Here is a 21919-nt window from a genome sequence, read left to right as displayed (position 1 = left end):
TGTTCATTGGCAGCTGCTGATGAAGATTTTCCTTTCTTGGTTGGGCTCGCTGCCTTCCAGCCAAGGAAATGGAAGGAATAAGAAATTGATTTATTATGAAGCATATTTTCTCCCCAAAGTTCAAAGTTTAATACAGCAAAACATGATTTAATTCTATTTATTTTTTTAAGAGCAACCCAGTTATAGTTAAAATATTTGGCTGGAAACCAAGTAGATCCCAACATCCAATGAGGCACATCAAATAATAACTTTGGACGTGATGCATCTAATAATGCCAATAATAATGGTTATTTAACAATAATTATTCTGGATTATTATACATGCAAGAGATTAATATTAATATTCTACTGAATATTCTGCTTAGCCAATAGCACCTGTTTGCCAATCTTGTCTAGTCACAGAAGCTAAGTAAGGTTCAGCATGCAGACTCCTTATATCATAGGACTACAGGGTGATGGGAAAGAAAGACAAAAAAGCCTTCCTAGAAGAAGCATAATGCCAAACTATCTCCATATTGTTGCATTAAAAAGTATAATTACATATCGACAAACTGTCAATCAGAAAATATAAAAATAGGCATGTGCAAAAACTATTTGGGGAATATAATTCTACCAGATCAGGCCGATACTCATATCCCTCAATGGCTTGCTCACACATTTTGCTGGGTCTACTGATATTCCCTAAAGGAACCTCCATAAATGTTCAAACTACTGAACAATTGCACTTATTTCACCTTCTAGTGAAATAATCCTCAAGACTTTACAACCCATCACCCATCTCCTTCCATTTATGACTGTATGACTGTAACTTTGTTGCTTGTATCCTTACTATTTATATTGATATTGTTTCCTGATTGCTTATTTGTACCCTATGACTATCAATAACAGTTGTACCTTATGAGTCTTGATGAATGTATCTTTTCTTTTATGTACACAGAGAGCATATGCACCAAGACAAATTCCTTGTGTGTCCAATCACACTTGGCCAATAAAAAATTCTATTCTATTCTATTCTCTTTAACAACACAAGGGAAGGGAATTATCAGAGGCATCAGAGGAGGCAGTGATATCTGGGATCACATTGCAAATATCCAGTGGATAATGGAAAATGCAAAAGACTTTCCCAAAAATGTACTTTTGTTTTATTGATTATACTAAATCTTTTGACTGCATGCAACCAACGAACTATAAATAGCCTTTTTAAAAAAAAGCATACTAGACTTCTCCATCAATACAAAAAAATTGTATAAGCAAAAAAATGGTTCTTATTGGGAAAAGTTTTCATCAAGACTATATGTTTTCTATCTACTTAGTTTAGATGCAGATTATGAGAAACGCTGGAGTAGAAACTGGAATTGGAAATTGCTGTAAGAAATATTATCAACTCCAGCTTTGCTAATACCATTGGTGGCTGGAAACAGGGAACACTTAAGGGAATGTTTTGTTCAAGATAGAAAATGCAAAAACTAGGCTAACGTTCATCATGAAAAAAAATCCCTTAAAATTATACTAGCTGCTAGTGCCCACCTGATACAAATAAGTGAAGATGTTGTGGAAAGAATAACTGACTTCATCTTCCTGGGTCAAAACTCCACAGAGATGGTGATTCTAACCATGATTTAAGGAGATGTGACAGACATAGTTTATTCTAAACATGAGGATCTCTTTTGCTGATTCCCCGGTGTCCTTGTGTTTGTGCAAGTGTGAATTTCTCCACATAGTACTTTCTTTTGTGGGATCTATGTCAGTTTTCCTTAAATTGAATTCTGGAAACTCTATTCTCACAGACAGTTTATGGGATGGTAGGTCAATGAGTACCTTCATTCAGAAAAAGATGTGTTCCCCAGAGAGGAATAATGACCTAAATCGTTAAGTCCTGTAAATAAAATTCTCAAAAAGGAGAGCACTCTATTCTATAATAGTTAAACTAGACAAGTTTGAGAAAAATATAAAGGCTGTCACCTGAGATGATGGTATGCATAAAACAATTGTCTGAAGTGGGTTTTAAGGACTAAAATCTCATATTCTACCAAGCCAATAAAGGCAAAAAGATTACACATTCACATCAATCCTATTTTGCAGGAGATCGGATTGCATTTCTTTTCTTTTCTTTTATTTTGTCACAACATCATACAAAAAGATTATATAGTATATAAACATATATGAGTAAATATTAGGAGGTATAAGCATATATATATATATATATATATGAAGAAGAAAAGGAAAAAAAAACAATAGGACAGGAACAATAGGCACGTTTGTGCGCTTATGCACGCCCCTTATGGTCCTCTTAGGAATGGGGTGAGGTCAATAGTAGAAAGTTTTTGGTTAAAGCTTTTAGGATTATAGGAAGAGACCACAGAGTCAGGTAAAGTATTCCAAGCACTGATGATTCTGTTACAGAAGTCATATTTTTTGCAATCTAGATTAAAGCGGTTGACATTAAGTTTAAATCTATTGGTTGCTCTTGTATTATTGCAATTAAAGCTGAAGTAGTCTTTAACAGGAAGGACATTACAGTAGATGATTCTATGAGTTAAACTTAGGTCTTGTCGAAGGTGACAGAGTTCCAAGTTTTCTAAGCCTAGGATTTCAAGTCTGGTGGGATAAGATATTTTGTTGTTTTCAGAGGAATGGAGAACTCTTCTTGTAAAATATTTCTGGACACGTTCAATTGTATTGATGTCAGAGATGTGGTGAGGGTTCCAAACAGGCGAGCTGTATTCTAGAATTGTTCTAGCAAATGTTTTATATGCTCTGGTTAGTAGTGTAGTGTTTTTGGAAAAGAAGCAATGCTTCTTTTCCTGCAATGCAATCCTATTTCCTGCAAAATTTTGCATTTTTCTTTGTGAACCCTTAATAAAATGCTCCTGGGATCGAGGCTGAGGCACCTAAACAGTCAAAAATGAAGTTTCAGTCACATATAGGCTTAACCTTTTTATTAAAACCAGATTTTTTAAAAATAGCTACCTTTAATATCTCCATCAGGAGCAATTTCTAAAGATAACATTCCTCATGCCGTTAAAGTAAAAGTTAAAGTTACTGCTCAAACAGGCTACTGGGGAAAAAAAAGAATGACATTACACTTTGTAATTTGTTAACAATAGTCCCAAAGATATGAGGGAAAAGATTCCTCTTATTCTCAGTTTTATTTTTGGGGTATCCATATCTTTCCCCAGCTTTTTAGGGAAGATTATTTAGAAGATAGTAAGCTTATAGGACCCTAGAGGAAATGGACGATCCTTTTTAGTCAGGTTTCAGGTTAAGTACTGAAATTTATTGATTGTATGACTTCTAGGAGCTCAGGATGGAAGGTGCACCTGTCCTCACCATTTTGAATCTTTTGTAAGTTTTCAATACCATGCTACCCTTCTGGACTGGTTTAGGGAGGTGGGAATGGGAGACACAGTTTTGCAGTGGCTCTCCATCTTCTTTCAAGGCTAGTTCCAATTAATGTTGGAAGTGAAGCATGATCTAACATTACAAGACATCTCAGGATTGTATTCTTTTCTCAGACCTACATGGTAAATATTAAAGGTCATCTACTGGCATGGAATTAAGTATTCTCAGTATGCTGATGAAAATACTCAGTTGTACATCTCTACCCAGGCCACCCAAATAGTGTCAGCAAATTTTTTTCCTAGTGCCTGGAGGTTGTGGGAAAGCAGACTTCAGTTTAGTCAGTTTAGTCCTTAATAAGGAGTTCAGATTTTTAGGGGCCCAGAGATTTTCTGCTTTGACTCTGGATTGGATTTATTCTCCCAGTGTTGTTCACAATCTGGGAATCTCATTGCTGCTGCTTGGGGAGGTGGCAGCTGTGAGCAGGAGGGCCTTTACAGTAACAAATGCAGTTTTGGGTACGCCATGTTAACACCACTGCATCATAAACTGCACTGACTCTCTGTTGTGTCTTGCCCGCTCTCACCACAGCCGGGGTCTGCTTATCTGCTTCCGAACGCTGAAGAATGTCCTCCCGGCCCCAGCCCTGGCTCCATGCCCAGACAGGCTGAGGAGGGGGCATCTCCCGGCCCCAGCCCTGGCTCCATGCCCAGACAGGCTGAAGAGGGGGCATCTCCAGCCCCCAGTTCTGGCTCCATACCCAGGCAAACGGAGCAACTAGACCCCTCCCCCTCCTCCACAGCATGTGAGCCTGAGGAAAGTTTATTTCCAACAGCTGCTGATCGGAGTGACCCTCGCATCAGAAGACTGGATAGGCGGAGGCAACAGAAGGAAGGGAGGGCAGGCCTTAATGAGTGCTGAGTCATGGAGCCACACCCCATGGCCTATATAAAGGATCTGCTTTCTGGCAGTCTCTGAGTCAGGCAAAGTCGAACTTATCTTGCTGAAGTCACTTTCTGGTCTCCTGCCTGCTCTGAGGACTTTGCTAGGACTTTGGGCAGAGCTGCAGAGGCAAGCCTGATTCGGATTTCCCTGACCCGGCCGTCAGCGGAGGAGTGGGACACGACACTCTCAGTAGGCTTCTGGGTGCAATTCAAGATTTATGGGACTACCATCTCCAATTGCTTCCATTCATCCTACCAAATCCAACAGGGTAGGCAAGCTCTGGGTCCTTTCTCTGAAATAATATAGTTTAGCAGGGCCCATGCACTTGCCTTAAAACGGGATTCCTTACCACCACTACCCTCAAATTTAGATGGCTCCAATCCTGTTAGCCTTCTATAAGACCTTGAAAACCTGGCTTTTCCTTCAGACTTTCAACCAGGATGTTAAATGAGCCCATTATATAAGGATGGCTAAGGTTTTTCCCCCCAGTTTAAGTATCAGAAGTCTTGGTTGCATTGCATTAGTTATGTGTGTTTATTATGGGTTTTGTTGTTGTAGGTAGCTACGTTATTGCTCTTGCTTTTGTATTTTGTATAAAAAAGCTTTCCTCTAATATAGCAGAACCCCTAAGCATAATCTTTGGAAAAGCCTTCACGACCAGTTCCCTTCCCAAACTTTGGTCACTAGCCATGGTCATCCCTGTCTTCAAAAAAGGAGACCCCAGCTTAGTTGAAAATTACAGACCAATCTCTCTATGCTGTGTCACTGTAAAGTTATGGAATCTATCATCAACCAATCCATTACCCTCCACCTAGAAACAAACAATCTACTCTCTAATAAACAATTTGGTTTCAGAAAAAATTTATCATGTAACTTACAACTTCTTCACTGCAAAAACATATGGACTACAAATCTTGATCAAGGCAAAACAATAGATGCAATTTACATAGACTTCTGTAAAGCTTTTGACTCAGTGGTACATGACAAACTTCTCCTAAAACTAAAATCCTACGGCATCTCTGGACCCCTCCACAATTGGATAACAGCATTCCTGTCAAACAGACAAGAAATAGTCAAAATAGGCAGTCAAATCCTGTCCTATCCTATCAAATCCTGTTCCTGTCAATAGCGGCGTTCCCCAAGGCAGTGTTCTTGGACCAACACTCTTTATATTATACATTAATGATCTCTGTGACCATATTAAAAGTAATTGTGTTCTCTTTGCTGACGATGTCAAAATATTTAACACTACCAACAATACAGCTACCTTGACTTTGTGTCAGAATGGTCAAAAACTTGGCAATTCCAAATCTCAACCAGCAAATGCTCTGTCTTACACATTGGAAAAAAGAATCTAAACACTAAATACAAACTCGATGGACATTACCTTACAGATGACACCCCCCTCCCCCGTTAAAGACCTTGGAGTTTTCATATCCAATTATCTAAGTGACAAAGCCCACTGCAACTACATCACAAAAAAGGTTTTTAAGAGTTGTAAACCTAATCTTATGTAGCTTATTCTCCAGAAACACTACACTGCTAACCAGAGCTTATAAAACATTTGCTAGACCAATTCTTGAATACAGCTTGCCTGTCTGGAACCCATACCACATTTCAGGCATCAATACAATTGAACGTGTCTACAAATATTTTACAAGTAGAGTTCTCCACTCCTCTGAATACAACAAAATACCTTATGCCACCAGACTTGAAATCTTGAATTTAGAAAACTTAGATCTCTGCTGCCTTCGACAAGACCTGTGTTTAACTCATAGAATCATCTATTGCAATGTCCTTCCTGTTGAAGACTACTTCAGCTTCAATCATAACAATACAAGAGCAAACAATAGATTTAAACTCAATGTTAACCGTTTCAATCTTGATTGCAGAAAATATGACTTCTGTAACAGAATTATTAGTGCTTGGAACACACTAACTGACTCTGTGGTCTCTTCTCAAAATCCCCAAAGCTTTAACCAAAAACTGTCCACGGTTGACCTCACCCCATTCCTAAGAGGTCTATAAGGGGCGTGCATAAGAGCACAAACGTGCCTACCGTTCCTGTCCTATTGTTTCCTTTCATTATATCCAGTTAATATAGTTATTACATACTTTTGCTCATATATATGCTTATATATTATAGTTATTTTCATGCTTATGCTTATATATACTGTTGTGACAAAATAAATAAAAAAATGAGTATTGTTGGCATATTTTCATGTATTGTTAGTTGCTCTGAATCAGTGTGACATGGACAACAATATGCTGAAAAATATTTTCCTCTTTGATTAGAAATGAAATAGAAGTACCATGTTTCATATTTTCTGAGCCATATAAACAGGAATTTAACTGAGTGGAAAAGCCCGAAGCCATATTGGGATATTTTGAAAAGTTGCTAGAGAAACATTTCATTATTCCCTGAGCATCCTGATTCAATAGGTCCATTTATAGTTGCAAATTGAGATCAAAAGAGATTGTGTATATTTGAACTGTATTTCTGTCATAATTATCAACATTATAAGGCACCAATAGTTACAAATTCATTATAATTCATTATACAGTACATAACGAAGACATCAGCATGTTTTATCTTTCATTAAAAAGATAGTAATAGTATCAATGAGCCAAACAATATATCTTGAGTAAGATGGAAGCAAAATTTTAAGTATTTAATTTTGAAGCATCCTTTTCCAATGTGGTGTCCTCTAAATGCACTACAATACAGTTTCTTTCAACCCCCCCTACCCAACTAAGTATGGGAGATTTTTCTAGAACAACTCTATTAAAATGCACATTTATAATAAGGGTAATACAAAGGATCACTGGTTTGAAATTGTTTTATTAATTTGAGTTGCTTTTCAGAATCTTCTCCGTCTTCAATGTGTTTTTTACATAATGTCATTGTTCTTCAGATGCTTGGTTGCTCTTCCCTCCATTGTCAACTTTCTGATATTTCAGATCAAGGACCTTTTTCATTATTGTAGAAAATATGGATTTTCTAAGTAGTTTAATGCTGTTTCAGTGTAACCAACTTCAGAAGAATATTGTAGGTACAAAACTGATGGAAAGACTTCTGAATATGGCCTCTAACGTTGATTAAGAACCCCGAGGTTCAAATCCATCTTTAGCCATTGAAGCTAAATGCCTTGTGTCAATTTCTCCCAGCTCAATCTTCCTCAGATTTGTTAGATGTAGGATGGGAAGGCAGGGGTCACTGTGTAAGAACTACTATACGCACTGCTCAGAGATACAGGAAGCAAAGTTGGGCATAAATCTAATAATAAAAAATAGTCTACCCCAGATGGTGGAGGATAAAGTCAGTTGGAAGTAAGAGCAGGATGAGTTGAACACCTTAAAAAATTCTTTTGTTACGCCGTAAGTTTAGTATGATAGAAAGTACATAGGTTTATTTCCTCTTTGTAGAGCAAAAGGTTGTTTCTCACTAAGGATAGACAACTTTGCTGCATGCCTTTAGAATAGAACAGAATAGAATTCTTTATTGGCCAAGTGTGATTGGACACACAAGGAATTTGCCTTGGTGCATACGCTCTCATTGCACATAAAAGAAAAGATATATTCATCAAGAATCATAAGGTACAACACTTGATGATAGTCATAGGCAGTAGTGGGTTTCAAAACCCGTCGCTACCAGTTCACTCACGGGCGTGCGGGCGCTCGCATGCGCAGAAGCATCCAGTGTGGGTGGGCAGAGCTTCCCACCACCGCCACAACCAGTTCACCCGATCTGGGACGAACCAGTAGCAACCCACCACTGGTCATAGGGTACAAATAAGCAATCAAAATTATTAGGAAACAGTCAATACAAATCGTAAGGATACCAGCAACAAGGTTACAGTCATAAATGGGAGGAGACAAGTGATAGGAACGATGAGAAAATTAATAGTAGTGCAGATTTTCTTCACAAACCTGTGGGATTTCCTCAGAAATAACTCTATTCTACTCAATCAGACTTTCCACCCTGATTATGAAGATCACTGCATCCCCGGGAATAAACACGAACATCCACTTAGATGCTGAATGCTTAAATTTGCTCCAGGGCAGGTTTCCCGATTTACCATTAAGTGGACCCACGCACGCACACTCACCCCGAATGCACACACTTTCTGCTGACGGGAGTACGTTATTTTATTGCTCTCAAAAGATCATAGAGATTTACTGAGCGCAGCTGTTACAGCTCCTTTCCACCTCCCCCTCCAGACGCGTTTTGTCCCTCAAATTCAGGCGCCAGTAAACCTCTGTTGCCAGCCATTGGCTTGGTTTGGTTTTGAAGCGCCAAAACGTCCCATTTATAAGCGCTTAATCAGATGTTGGGGGACTCATAACGGGCTTTTTTTAAAAATAAAAATAAAAATAAAGCCGTAGTTGCGGGGAGTTTTAGCAAAGCGCGGGACCATCCCAACCACCCCAGCTGCTTTCTCCGGCGCCCTCAACGCCCGAGCGCTTTTCTCCGCTGAGGCGCGCGGGCCTCGCCGGGCGCGGCGTGGTTTGTCTCGGGCTTTGCGTGGAGCGATCGCTGCCGTGCTAGCAGCACCGAGATAAGCAAAGGGTGGAAGGACGGGGAATGGCATGGAGGCCCCGGCTTTTCCCTGGGTGAAAGACAGCGGCCCTACAGAGAGCCTGTCGGCTGCAGGACGACGGCCTGCGGGTGAGTGGGCAGGACTGCTGAAAAGTGGCACGCCCGAGTAGACGCGGTAATGCCCGGTTGTTGCTGCTCCTTCTGCCACGAAATAATGCCGAGATGCCTGGCCTCGTGTTGAAACCCAGCGCCTTTGAAGTGTCCCCTAGACCAAGGATCTCCAACCTTGGCAACTTTAAGCCTGGAGGACTTCAACTCCCAGAATTCCCTAGCCAGCAAAGCAAAGCAAAGCTGGCTGGGGAATTCTGGGAGTTGAAGTCCTCCAGGCTTAAAGTTGCCGAAGTTTGAAGACCCCTGCCCTAGACTATTCCTGTTCCAGAATAATTTATGTGGGGTTTGTTGTCTTCCAGAGTACTTTTAAGTGGAAAAAATAGTTCCTCTGGTCAGTCAGAAGGCAAAAAGTCAAGAACATGCACATACACACACACACAATTAAATTATATTATCCTGCAGGGCTTGAGATGATAAAAAGGGATTCTGGCCTAATTGTAATTCTGCCAGTAGAACTAGGCCACTGACTGAAGCTGTCCTGACTGGTTTAATATGGGGAGAGGGTAGGGAATCCCTAGGGCTTGTTTCAACCATCAGTCACTTTCCTCAACATGGAGCCCTGCAATGTTGGGGTGAACACTTGGAATTGAGTGTCCGCCCCTCCCCCCCCCATCACATTATATTTGCTGCAGGTTGTGTGGGAAGGGAGAGTCCCCCAATACTCCTGGTTGGCACAACTCTTCCTCTGTAGAGGTACCATTAGTCCTTGACTTAATGATCCTTATTGAGCCCCAAATTTATGTTGCTAAGTCAGGGAGTTTTGCCCCATTTTATTATCTTTCTTGCCCCAGTTGTTAACTGAATCACTTGTTCAATTAACAACATGGTTGTTAAGGGAATCTGGCTTCCCCTTGGACTTTGCTCATCAGAAAAATAAGCAAAAAGAGGATCATGCGACTCTAGGATACGGCAGCTGTCATAAATATGAAACACTTGTCAAGTATCCGAATGTAAATCATGTGACCATGTGGTTGCTGCAACAGTCATACGTCTGAAAAACAGTCATTAGTCACCTTTTTCAATACCATTGTAAATTTGAACGATCACTAAATGAATGTAAGTCGAGGACTACCTGTAACGTGGTGTGACAGCCAGGATCTTTCTGAAGAGATTGCTAGCTTTTGTTTTTTTTTAACATTTGGCAATATGTTAGGAAGTGCATCAAGCTTATGGCTCAAAAAAATATGATTTTAATGATAGTGACATCCAATTGATCAGACAGATAAACAATAAAATTAATCAACTGAACACTAGAAATAATAATAGTGAATTGTGAATTGTGAATTGTGAATTGTTCACGATTAATTGGTGGAACGTTTATGGATGCATTGTAATATTTAATTCATGATTATAAAACGATAAATACAAGTTTAAACAAGGCATTCTCCTTTTTCTTAGCCAGAGTAATGGTGTTTCTCTAAAGACCAAAATATACAAAATTATCTCTTGTTGCTCTTGAGTGCAAGACATCTTTTCCTATTAGCCTGAATGATGTCCTCATCCTGGGATGGAAGTATGATCTTTGGAGCTTTGCCCTTTCTTAAAAACCTACCTGGATTGAGTGTTATCTCTGAAATTTTCATAATTAAAAAGCACCTATTAGAAACTTGATATAGATAAAAAGTACAATAGCTAGTCATTGGGTAATACAAATGACTTTTAGTTTATAAATAAGTTCACATTTATGCTAACATTTTAATATTTATTTTTGTTTGGAAATCAAACTTGGATGTAGGAACCATATTTTCATCTTTGTAAGGCTATGTTGAAATAAACTCCCTGTGCTCATATTAAATTTACCAGCTGCTTTATCATTGAAGTTCAGAGTTACTGTTCACTAAATCTAGATTCTCTTGTTCTCATGAGACAGCACTGAAGAGGCTTATTTTTCTAACAAGGAAATGAGATTGGGAGGTGAGGTTAATGGGTTGAAAGTTCAAGAAGATATACTATAGCAACTTTACACATTTTAGGTACACTATCATGAAGTTTATCAATTAAATCTTTAAAATTATTTGCTAAATTGTAATTGGTTTTTGGTACCTTCTGGATAATATTAACTTCTAGTGATGGCCTAGACAAGTTCCTGCAGTTTTCTTGGAAAGATTTCAGAAGTGATTTGCCATTCCCTCCTTTCTAGGGCTGGGAGAGACTGACTGATCCAAGGTCACCCAGCTGCCTTTGTGCTTGAGGCAGGATTAGAATTCACAATCTTCCAGTTTCTAGCTTGATGCCTTAATCACTGCACCAACATGACTCTAAATTGCAATTTCTGAGAAAAAAAAATCTCTGCATGTTCCATCTATCCTGTCTTTTCTGCTGTATTCCTACCAGTGCCTTAAAATACTATGATTTCTCTTGAAACCAAAAGGCTGGTTTTTAAAAAATATAGACAGCGTAAGTTAATTAATTATGTAAGTTTTTCTTCTCTTGCTAAAGAAAGCACAATTCCTGCTACTGATTACTTTGGCCCTGGGGGCCTAATGAGTAGGAGTGATTTTTCCCATGCCATAGTTATGTCAGCAACTTACAGCATTCTTTTGAAAGAGAGAAAAATATAGTAAGGCTACAATTCTTCATAGATAGAGAAATCATATGTACCATAGATTAGTACTAATTTTTTACCATACACTATTCAGTATCTTCCTCTTATACATATAAAGGGAGAATACACAGATGTTATCTAACGTATTAGTTATTCAAGGACAAATGACATTTATTTCACACTGCAGACAATTTCTGCTAAGTCAGATCCTGAATTTTGCTGACCTAATGTTAAGCATCTAGAATCATTTTGTGTCCAGCTATGATTCACTTATAATTTTTCACTAATGGTAGGTTTTTTTAATTGATATATTCTTTGCTTCCTGTTATAACTGAAAGTTAATTCATTTTTCAGAATATACTTATTCGTAAAGCTCTTGCACTCTCAACAGCTTAATATGATTAATATAGAAGACCACAACTATTTTCCAATCCCCAGAGTTTGCATAGGAGTAAAATTATACCATTATGTTTGCAGAGACTCAAGACACCAATTTCACCTTTTGACAAATCCAAAATTCCCCATGCAAAATTGGAACCTGACCCTCCTACTTAACTGACCCTCCTACTTAACGGCCCTTCTTTGCCACATAAAGTCTGATGCAGTCCTTAAGCTAATAAAAGTTGGTCATCATCTATCGTAGCATGTAGCATAAGCCTATTTTCCCATGAAGAAAACCAGAAGGGAAAGGAAATATATGTTTTTAGTCACAATTACTCATATCACTCTTTCTTCTGCATGTAATTCTAATCAGGAATATTACCAATATTTGCTAATCTAGAATAAAGGACAGTTATGTTTCAAGTAGTTATGCATTACTTATGTCGTACGTATGCTTTATTTTTCTGTCAAGATTATATTTCAGTTGTGCAAATCATTATATTTCCCCAGTTCCAGCAGTGGATCTGCAGCTATCTCTACAGTCTGTATACATCATTGTACATAATGTGCTTGAGTATTGTGACATGAATGCTGGTTTCCCCTTTCCCTCATTGCCTTTTGTGACACTTAGTAACTTCTGTATTTAATAACATAAAGGCTGTGCCTTTGTGTCATTCTACTAATTCTACTAACACTGATGTTGTGGTGTACTCACTGAACCTTAAGAAAAGAGGGGCCATTCTTTTTCCTCCCACTCCCTTCCATCTTTCCACACAGACATACAACTCACAGGAATTTATCATTATTTTCTTTTATTGGGTTTCTTAAACTTTATGTGCTTTCTTTATCTTGTATATATTTAGATCTATAGTAAAGGTACTACATTTTCATGAGACTAATTGGGCCCCTCATTCCTCCACTTTACATAAAAATTGGATATAGGCTATCTTTCAAGGGAGATGAAGGTTAATCATCCAGATAAGCAGAAGGGTAAGATTTGAAAAGCCATTTGAAAGCTGCCCTTTGAAGTCCTTTCCTCTTGAGTTTAAGATTATGTGAGTAAACTCAATACAACAATTCTTGGCTGAAAGGCATTAGGTTACCTACCATGCAGCAAGATTAAATTCTTAGATGCTGGCATGTACAGAAGTACCTTCAACTATATTGTTGGAAGCATTAAATGAAAAGTGGCATCTATTCTATTTTTTTAATTTAAAATTAACCTTAGCTGAAATAAAATATTAAGCTCAACTAGTTATTTCTATGCAGCTGTGGCATACATGGATTAGTGGTTCTTAAACTGGTGGTAATTTGGGCATATTCTAAAGATAAGAGCTGTGGTGGCATAGTGGTTAGAATGCAATACTGCAGGCTACTTCTGTTGACTATTTTATTTATTTATTTTGTCACAACAGTATATATAAGCATGTAACAACTATATAATATATAAGCATATATATGAGCATAAGTATGTAATAACTATATTAATTAAATATAATGAAAGGGAATAATAGGACAATAGGAACGATAGGCACGTTTGTGCTCTTATGCACTACCAGCAGTTCAGCAGTTCAATTCTCCCTGGTTCAAGGTTGACTCAGATCCAGTTTGGGAGTGCCATTGACAGGACACTTGTGTAAAACAACAGTGTCTGACTTTTTGGGGGAGGCAGGGCAACAATATTATTGAAGTCTGGGAAAAGGGGTGAACAGTAAGAACCATTAACATAGATTCTGTCATTGTTTTATTTCGGGGGAGAGGGTTATGTAGAATACAAGGAAGACCATAAAAGTTTTATATCTGGGAGCTTTCTAAATGTTTTGTTAAAGTAGCCCATAAGTAAAACTTCCTAATTTAATCTAAATAGTCTCTTTAGATCATGCTATTTTTAGTGATCTTATTCATTTAGTGCTTTTGTACAAAATTAATGTATTAATATCTTGTAAGACATCTCACTAATTTCAGTGGTGCTTAATTATTATTATTATTATTATTATTATTATTATTATTATTATTATTTATTGGATTTATAAACCGCCCTTCTCCCGAAGGACTCAGGGAGGTGTACAGCCAGGATAAAAAAGAACAATATACAGTTAAAATACAATTAAAAAACTTATTATACAGTATGGCCGAAATAATTAAGAATTATGAATCTAAAAACCCCAATTAAAACTAGAGAGAAAATTTAAGATTTAAAATTCAACAATTTAAGAAAGCCCTTACGAACAAACAAATATGTTTTCAGTTCGCGAAAAGTCCAAGGTCAGAAATTTGACGAAACCAGGGGAGTTCGTTCCAAAGAGTAGCCCCACAGAGATGGATCTTCCTCTGGGGGCCGCCAGCCGACATTGTCTGGCGGACGGCACCCTGAGAAGGCCCTCTCTGTGGGAGCGTACGGGTCGGTGGGAGGCATGAGGTAACAGAAGGCGGTCCCGTAAGTACCCAGGTCCCAAGCCATGGAGCGCTTTAAAGGTGGTTACCAAGACCTTGAAATGCACCCGAAAGGCAACAGGAAGCCAGTGCAGTCTGCGCAGGAGAGGTGTCACATGTGAGCTACGCGTGACTCCCTCTATCACCCGCGCAGCTGCATTCTGGACCAACTGAAGCCTCGAGTGCATCTCAAGGGAGCCCCATGTAGAGAGCATTGCAATAATCCAGGCGGGAGGTAACCAGAGCGTGAGTGACTGTGCATAGGGCATCCCGATCAAGGGGCGCAACTGGCGCCCCAGGCGAACCTGGTGGAAGGCTCTCCTGGAGACGGCCGCCAAATGATCTTCAAACGACAGCCGTGCATCCAGGAGAACACCCAAGCTGCGCACTCCCTCCTTTGGGGCCAATAACTCGCCCCCAACAGTCAGCTGCGGCTGCAGCTGACTGTATCGGGGTGCCGGCATCCACAGCCACTCCGTCTTGGAGGGATTGAGCTTGAGCCTGTTCCTCCCCATCCAGACCCGTACGGCCTCCAAACACCGGGACAGCACTTCGACAGCTTCGTTGGGGTGGCCCGGGGTGGAAAAGTACAGCTGAGTATCATCAGCGTACAGTTGATATCTCACCCCAAAGCCACTGATGATCTCACCCAACGGCTTCATATAGATGTTGAACAGGAGGGGTGAGAGAATCGACCCCTGCGGCACCCCACAAGTGAGGTGTCTCGCGGTCGACCTCTGCCCCCCTGTCAACACCGTCTGCGACCGGTCGGAGAGATAGGAGGAGAACCACCGATAAACGGTGCCTCCCACTCCCAATCCCTCCAACTGATGCAGCAGGATACCATGGTCGATGGTATCGAAAGCCGCTGAGAGGTCTAATAGGACCAGAGCAGAGGAATAACCCCTGTCTCTGGCCCTCCAGAGATCATCCACCAACGCGACCAAAGCTGTCTCCGTGCTGTATCCGGGTCGGAAACCGGACTGGAACGGGTCTAGATAGACGGCTTCATCCAGGTACTGGGGTAGCTGCCGTGCCACAGCACTCTCTACAACCTTCGCAGTGAAGCGAAGGTTGGAGACCGGACGGTAATTACCTAAAATAGCTGGGTCCAGGGAAGGCTTCTTGAGGAGGGGTCTCACCACTGCCTCCTTCAAGGCAGCAGGGAAAACTCCCTCCAACAAAGAAGCGTTGGTAATCCCCTGGAGCCAGCCTCGTGTCACTTCCCGGGAGGCCAGCACCAGCCAGGAAGGGCACGGGTCCAGTAAACATGTCCACGTCCTCGAGAGTCACAGGGTCAAACTCATCCCAAATAACCTCCACAAGACGCGACTCCGCCCTCCCACCTGGATCATCCCAATTTCGGTCCAAGCCGTCCCGGAGCTGAACGATTTTGTCGTATAGATAACCACTAAACTCCTCGGCACGGCCCTGCAACGGGTCATCCCGCACCTCCTGATGAAGGAGGGAGCGGGTCACCCGAAACAGGGCGGCCGGGCGGTTATCTGCCGACGCAATGAGGGTGGAAGCATAGGAACGCCTCGCCTCCCTCATTGCCACTAGGTAGGTCCTAGAATAGGATCTAACTAGTGTTCGGTCAGCTTCTGAGCGGCTGGACCTCCAGACGCTCTCTAGGCGTCTTCTCCGGCGTTTCATCTCTCTCAGCCCCTCGGAGAACCAAGGGGCCGGGCGAGGCCTACGCCGGGTCAGAGGCCGCAAGGGCACGACACGGTCCAAAGCTCCAGCCGCGGCCCGTTCCCAGGCCGCAACTAGCTCTTCAGCCGTGCCGTGGGCCAGGTCCTCAGGAAACGGCCCAAGCTCCGTCAGGAACCTCTCCGGGTCCATCAGGCGCCTGGGACGGAACCAACGCATTGGCTCCGTCTCCCTTGTCAGTTAAGTACAAATAGAATTGCAGGTTAAGAGTCCAACAGGATTTTGATACACATTCTTCCTCTTTTAATATATCTATCTCATTTCTCATCCTCTCATTGTTTGCATCTCTGTTGAAATTTATATTCTTCCCAGTCACTTGTTTTCCCCACATTCTCAAGTAGCTATCAAAATAGTAATATCTTCTACCTTCTGGAAATTGCTACTGTATATGTCTAAGGTTTATAAAGATGCAAAAAGTGAAACAAGAAGAAGAGATAACAAATGAGATCTCAAAAGAGAATATCAAAAAAGCACCATGTGTTAGGAAGAACATTCATCTTTTTTCAAGGACTTAACCATTGTTGCAAACACATTTTAATCCTTGTAGCTAAGAAGATACATCATTAATCTTTTTATTTTACTATTAAGAATTGTAATACATAGTCTCTTAAATCTGAGGAAAGCTAAGGCCTACCTTTTCAGTTCAGAAGTTATTAAGAAAGGTTTAAGAGGTTCAAGCTTCTACAGCCCAAGACAAATTTATTAATGTCCTGATTTAATAAGTTATGGATTATGCTTTAAATACTCTGCATTTGTATGTATGCAGATGAGGTAAATATAACTAATGTGCTATAATTTTTAAGACAGTATTTTTTCTTAATCTGTTGTTTCTGATAGATACCCCAAATCAGTGTCTAACATTATACTCTAGTAAATAGGTCCCTTTAGTGTTGATTCTGACATGCACAAAAATTGCTTAAATACTTGCACTATATACTCCAGGGCACATAGGGGTTAATAATTCTTTGCTAATCATTCTTGAATGAAATGTCCTCATTTGAACCTTCTTTTTATCAGCATCCTAGAGCTAAGTCTGTTAACCTTTTCATTTATCCAATCCATAATTGTTAATAATTGTGTTTATTATCTTCTCCCATCATAGGACTTTCTATATACCAAGTATACAATATTTTACTTGTAGAAGCTCAGGTTAGCCCAGTTCCAGTTGACTATTTTCTGTTGCTGTGGGAACCACTTTCCCCTAAAGTCAAGGGAAAGGCTATTTTGGCATGGATAATAGGAATATTCAGACATCAGGCATTTGTCTGCATGTTGCCTGAGTAGTGCTTTACCGAGTGCAGGTCAGACATTATATGGTTCTTTTATCATGTGTGACTACTAGACACATTTTTAAAAATGCCTAAACATACTTGTATAAAATGGGGAAGCTGCTTTGTAACACCTATCAACCATCCCTATCAGCAGTTCCTACAGACAACAAAAGAGAATATAACACAAATAGACAAACAAAAACAAGGAAGATGAGCTAGTAAAAAAAATGAGCAAAAATGGTAGACAGTTGCGCAAGACAGACAAGTGAAAGCAAGACAGGCAAATGAATGAGAGTAAATGATAAAAGTGCATGAGTAACCAATACAGCAAGCATGAAACCGATGAATAAAGACAAGTGATGGAGAAAGATGAATGAATTGGAGAGAGTGTGCAACTGATAAAATGAGCACTTGAGCAAGAAATAACTTGAAAGACAGACAAACAAATAAGAGACAGATGAGTGTTAGACAGAAGAGGGAGAAGAATAATCCACAGATCATCCATGGGATATATAAGGATTTTTGGGTACACCAGGATAGGCGGAAAGCTCCCATTCATCCTCTGGATTAAGAACTAAACTAATGGCTAAACTCTAGACCAGTGGTAGTCAACCTGGTCCCTACCACCCACTAGTGGACGTTCCAGCTTTCATGGTGGGTGGTAGAGGTTTTGTCCAATACTGAAGCACTTTCCTTTTTTTTTAATTTAATTGACTTTTTTTAAAAAAAATCATAGCATTATTTAAAAACATTTTCATTAGGTTTTCATAAAATTCCCTGTGACAATTTAAATTTCTGAAAATATACTATTTGTATTGCCCGTGCATAAGTTTAGTTCACGTTACGTAAGTGAAACTAAATGGCGCTATAGTGTGACCGCAAACAAAAGAGCCTCATCCCAGAATACCTTGTGCATCTCCCCCCACACCACCAAGCTGTAACAGACAAGCAGAGCTGGTAGCTGGTGCCCCCCCCCAAACCCAGTCCACGATGCGCGAGAGGCATGTGCAGATGACGATACACGGCACATTACTATGGAGCCAGTGGGCGGTTAGAAAATTTTACTAACAGAGATACAAAAGTGGGTGGTAGGTATAAAAAAGTTGACTACCCTGCCCTAGACAATAGTCTAGCCATAAATCAGACCTTATCTCTTCTCCCAACCATATGTCTCATGTGAGGGAGAGTTATTGGCAGATGTCCTTATTTTCTGCATGAAATCCACAAAACACTACATATTAACCTGCCTCTCAGAAAACTGTTAGGCCAGCACCATCTACCTCCCAATTTACCAAAGCACAGGAGAAATAGTTGTTGATAGAGGTTTATACTAACTTACTAATATGCAATCTAATGGCTGGAGGAAAGCCTGTTAAACTGGTGGTCTGTATGTGCCCATGTATTTCAAGATAGGATTAACAAATATGTTTGTAAATTTGTGGCTTGTTCTTTTTTCTGGTCCCTATAGGTAAGAAATAGGATTTCACAAAAAGTGTGTGTTGATTTTAGAATTGTAAGCATACTTTCTACTTCCGTGGTTTCAGAATTCTTTACGTTCCAATCCTTTAATATGAAGTGAAATACTTTGAGAGAGGAATTTTGAGTTTGTATAAAAAAGTCAAAGAATATTTCTAACTTTTCCAACTCTTCATCATATTCTGACTTGGCTAAAGTTCTTTTCTTTTTTTGGTCTAGAAAATTCATACAAATAGGTAAATTATTTTTTTCAGCGCAAAATAGATGGCTATTTTTTCCCCTTTGGTTAACTGTACAACATTGAAAAGCACTAAAAGCATCTAAATTAATTGATTGCTATATTGTGTCCATGCAAATGCAAGTAGATTAATAGATACCACTTTGGTGGGAAGATAACAATGTTCCGTGTGCCTTAGTGTATACTCATGCTGGCCACATGACCATGGAAGTGTCTTAGGACATGCTGGCTCCTTTAGCTAGGAAACAGATGAGCACCGCCTCCTGGATTTGGACACAACCGGGTAGGGGAAATCTTTACCTTTTTTATAGGAGAATATGGAAATTAGCATTGCTTGTAAAATTATTGTATTTACCCAAAAGGAAGACAATCCTGCAATTAAATCAACCCTCCAAATCAGAAGAGCAGACAGGGATAACAGTGATAAACCAAAACACAAATCCTATCTGATCTAGTGCCAAGCTTCTTTAATTTGTCTCATTTTCATAGAGTTCCTTTTTCATTAAGAGAGAATTAATATCTCTCTTTCAGACATATTATCTTCCTTTAAATAAAAGCCTGATTCAGGCAATTAATTCATCTCTAGTACTCACTTTGTCTCCAGTACTCTATGAGTATGGTTGCTTGAAAATTTACTGTCTTGCATTAAACATCCTCCAATACAAAGGTAATTATTTTAGCGATTAAATGACATCTTTTCAAGTTTATTTGTGAAAACCAACAGAACTCGAGCAATTATACAAAATATTCATTATGTAGTACAGTTTATTTCAAGCAGTTGGTCACAAAGTACTTATTTTGTAATGTATAGTAGCTAATAAAGCTTTGTGTTTTGAAAATTATTCAGAAGTAGTTTGGATCTCATGTGAATACAGTACTGCCGCTGTAAATTAAAGCACTCAAATCTTTTTTCAGGCTTCTACTTGACCCTGAGAACGGTTGGTACTCTTCTAATGAATAGAATCATTAAAGTAATCTATAATAAAGTTCTGAAAGCAAAGGAATCTGTTTTTAGTCTTGGGAAAAATGTAAATAAATGAGACATGCTGTGCTCACATGAGATCCAAAGCAATTTGTCCGAATTATCTTCATAACATGCATAGCCCTATTATGTATGGTTTGTAATGCTGTTGATTTATAGAGATAGTTGGTTGGAAGTCCCCCTTGAATTAAAGGTCTTTAGAGAGAAAGACCTAAGCAACAAAGAATCGGGTGCTTGGTTGGATATGAAGGAACTCTCAGAAAAGGCAATCTTGCTCATTGATTATTCATCGGGATTAGTGTTGGGACTTCATCTTTCAACTGAAATCTAAAGAGCAAGAATCTAGAATGACTGGATTCGGTTGTTTCCACAACCACTGCCTGAATCAGTGGCTTCACATCAGATAAAGTGTTGAATATGCAAGTAGGAGTGAGTCTTACATCAGCCTTCACTCATTGGTTCATTTTCTCTGGCGGGAAAATGAACAAGAGTTAGTGGCTGACAGGCCGGTAAAAGGAGCTGCAGCCTCGGGCAGCCCTCAGTTCATACTTAATTTTGTTGTTGTTCCTGTTGCCTGAAATAAACGGTTGTTTTACTTCACTACGATAAACCTGCCTCTCTGTTCATGTCCAGACTTAACATAAAGCATAAAGATTCTCTTGTTAGGCTCGACAGTTTAGTGTTTTTAAAGTTCTCAATCTACTTACCCATCTAGAATTTCTTGATTCAAGAATGAGTGAAGGTCAGCCCTGATTCACTTTTTTTTAATGTAATGCTCATGCTGTGGATGCATGTCAGGAATCTCCCTTATACGTGGCCTCGACTCAGCCATCAGAGAAATTTAGAAAGAAAAAAAAAAAAGAGCCGCTATGGGTATTGGTAAAAAAACAAAGTTGTGAATACAAGATCAGCATTTGAAGAACTTGAATCTCCAGTGTTCGAGACAGAGTTGAATGTCAACCTTTAAAGTAATTCCTAGATAGGTCTTCTTCAAATTAAGCCTCAAAGGAGCTTAACATAGAGGGAAATTTTACCCCAAATTATTGATAAGGCCATTTTATGTTCCAGCTACTGTGTAAAAGGAATAGGACATAGCTTCTGAATTTTAATTTAATAGAATGCATTTGTACACTTACAAATATGTATAGACCCTATCTAGAGTTTGAACCAGGTCCTTGTATGTTAGCATAGTATGAGAGTCCTTAGATTCATATTCTCGTTTTCAAACTTTGAAACTACAATTTATTTTTGACAACATGTCATTGCAATTTGTAAATATTTAATTTTACTTGTCTTGGATGGTTGAATCTTTTGATTAATATAAGCCTTGCCAGAGCTAGAATATTTCCTTTAGATCATTGAATAAATAAAACATAAAGCAACTTTTTAATTGGGGAGAAATACCTAATATGGCTTTGCTTTCATTCTAACAGACATAAAAGATAAAGAAGATGCAACATGGTATTTCAAAACATTGCAGTTGGCACTGGCTTTAGCAATTATCCGCTCCAAGCCACCAGATAAAAGCAGCAAAGAATATGCAGTGTACCTGGCCAACACAGTATCTGAACAGGATTCTAAATGGAAAATGAGAGTTGAAGCATTAGAAATGGAAGTTCTTCATTTAAGGCAACAGCTTCTTTTGAATAAATGTTTTTCTGGAATCAGTGTAAAAAACAGTAAGTTTCAAATTAGCTCTTTAAAAGTAAGTGTGTTGTTCATATATTTGGGAATTTATAAATTGCCTTACCATTAGTATTTGAGCTTAAAATGAAGTAAAGCAGAATAGATAGCCAGCATGGACGACTGATAAGTTGCCCAAATCTCTTGCTGGCTTCACTGCCTTTTGGGCAGTAACAGGCTGCAAACTCCTCTAGTTTTTGGGA

General features: G+C 39.4%; 1 protein-coding gene across 1 annotated transcript in view; it reads left to right on the top strand.

Annotated features, from left to right (window-relative positions):
- Nucleotides 1-20902: 20902 nt before the first annotated feature.
- Nucleotides 20903-21919, top strand: part of MEI4 (meiotic double-stranded break formation protein 4) — a 46323-nt gene continuing 45306 nt past the window's right edge. Inside the window, exons 1-2 of the mRNA XM_058175997.1 lie at nucleotides 20903-20912; nucleotides 21467-21712. Of these exons, the coding sequence (XP_058031980.1) occupies nucleotides 20903-20912; nucleotides 21467-21712 (256 nt within the window). The remainder of the gene's footprint in view (nucleotides 20913-21466; nucleotides 21713-21919) is intronic.

This window comes from Ahaetulla prasina, chromosome 1 (assembly GCF_028640845.1).
Source record: "Ahaetulla prasina isolate Xishuangbanna chromosome 1, ASM2864084v1, whole genome shotgun sequence".
Lineage (NCBI taxonomy): Eukaryota > Metazoa > Chordata > Lepidosauria > Squamata > Colubridae > Ahaetulla > Ahaetulla prasina.
Note: the sequence above shows the minus strand (reverse complement) of the source record. Positions and strands in the feature narration are given on the sequence as shown.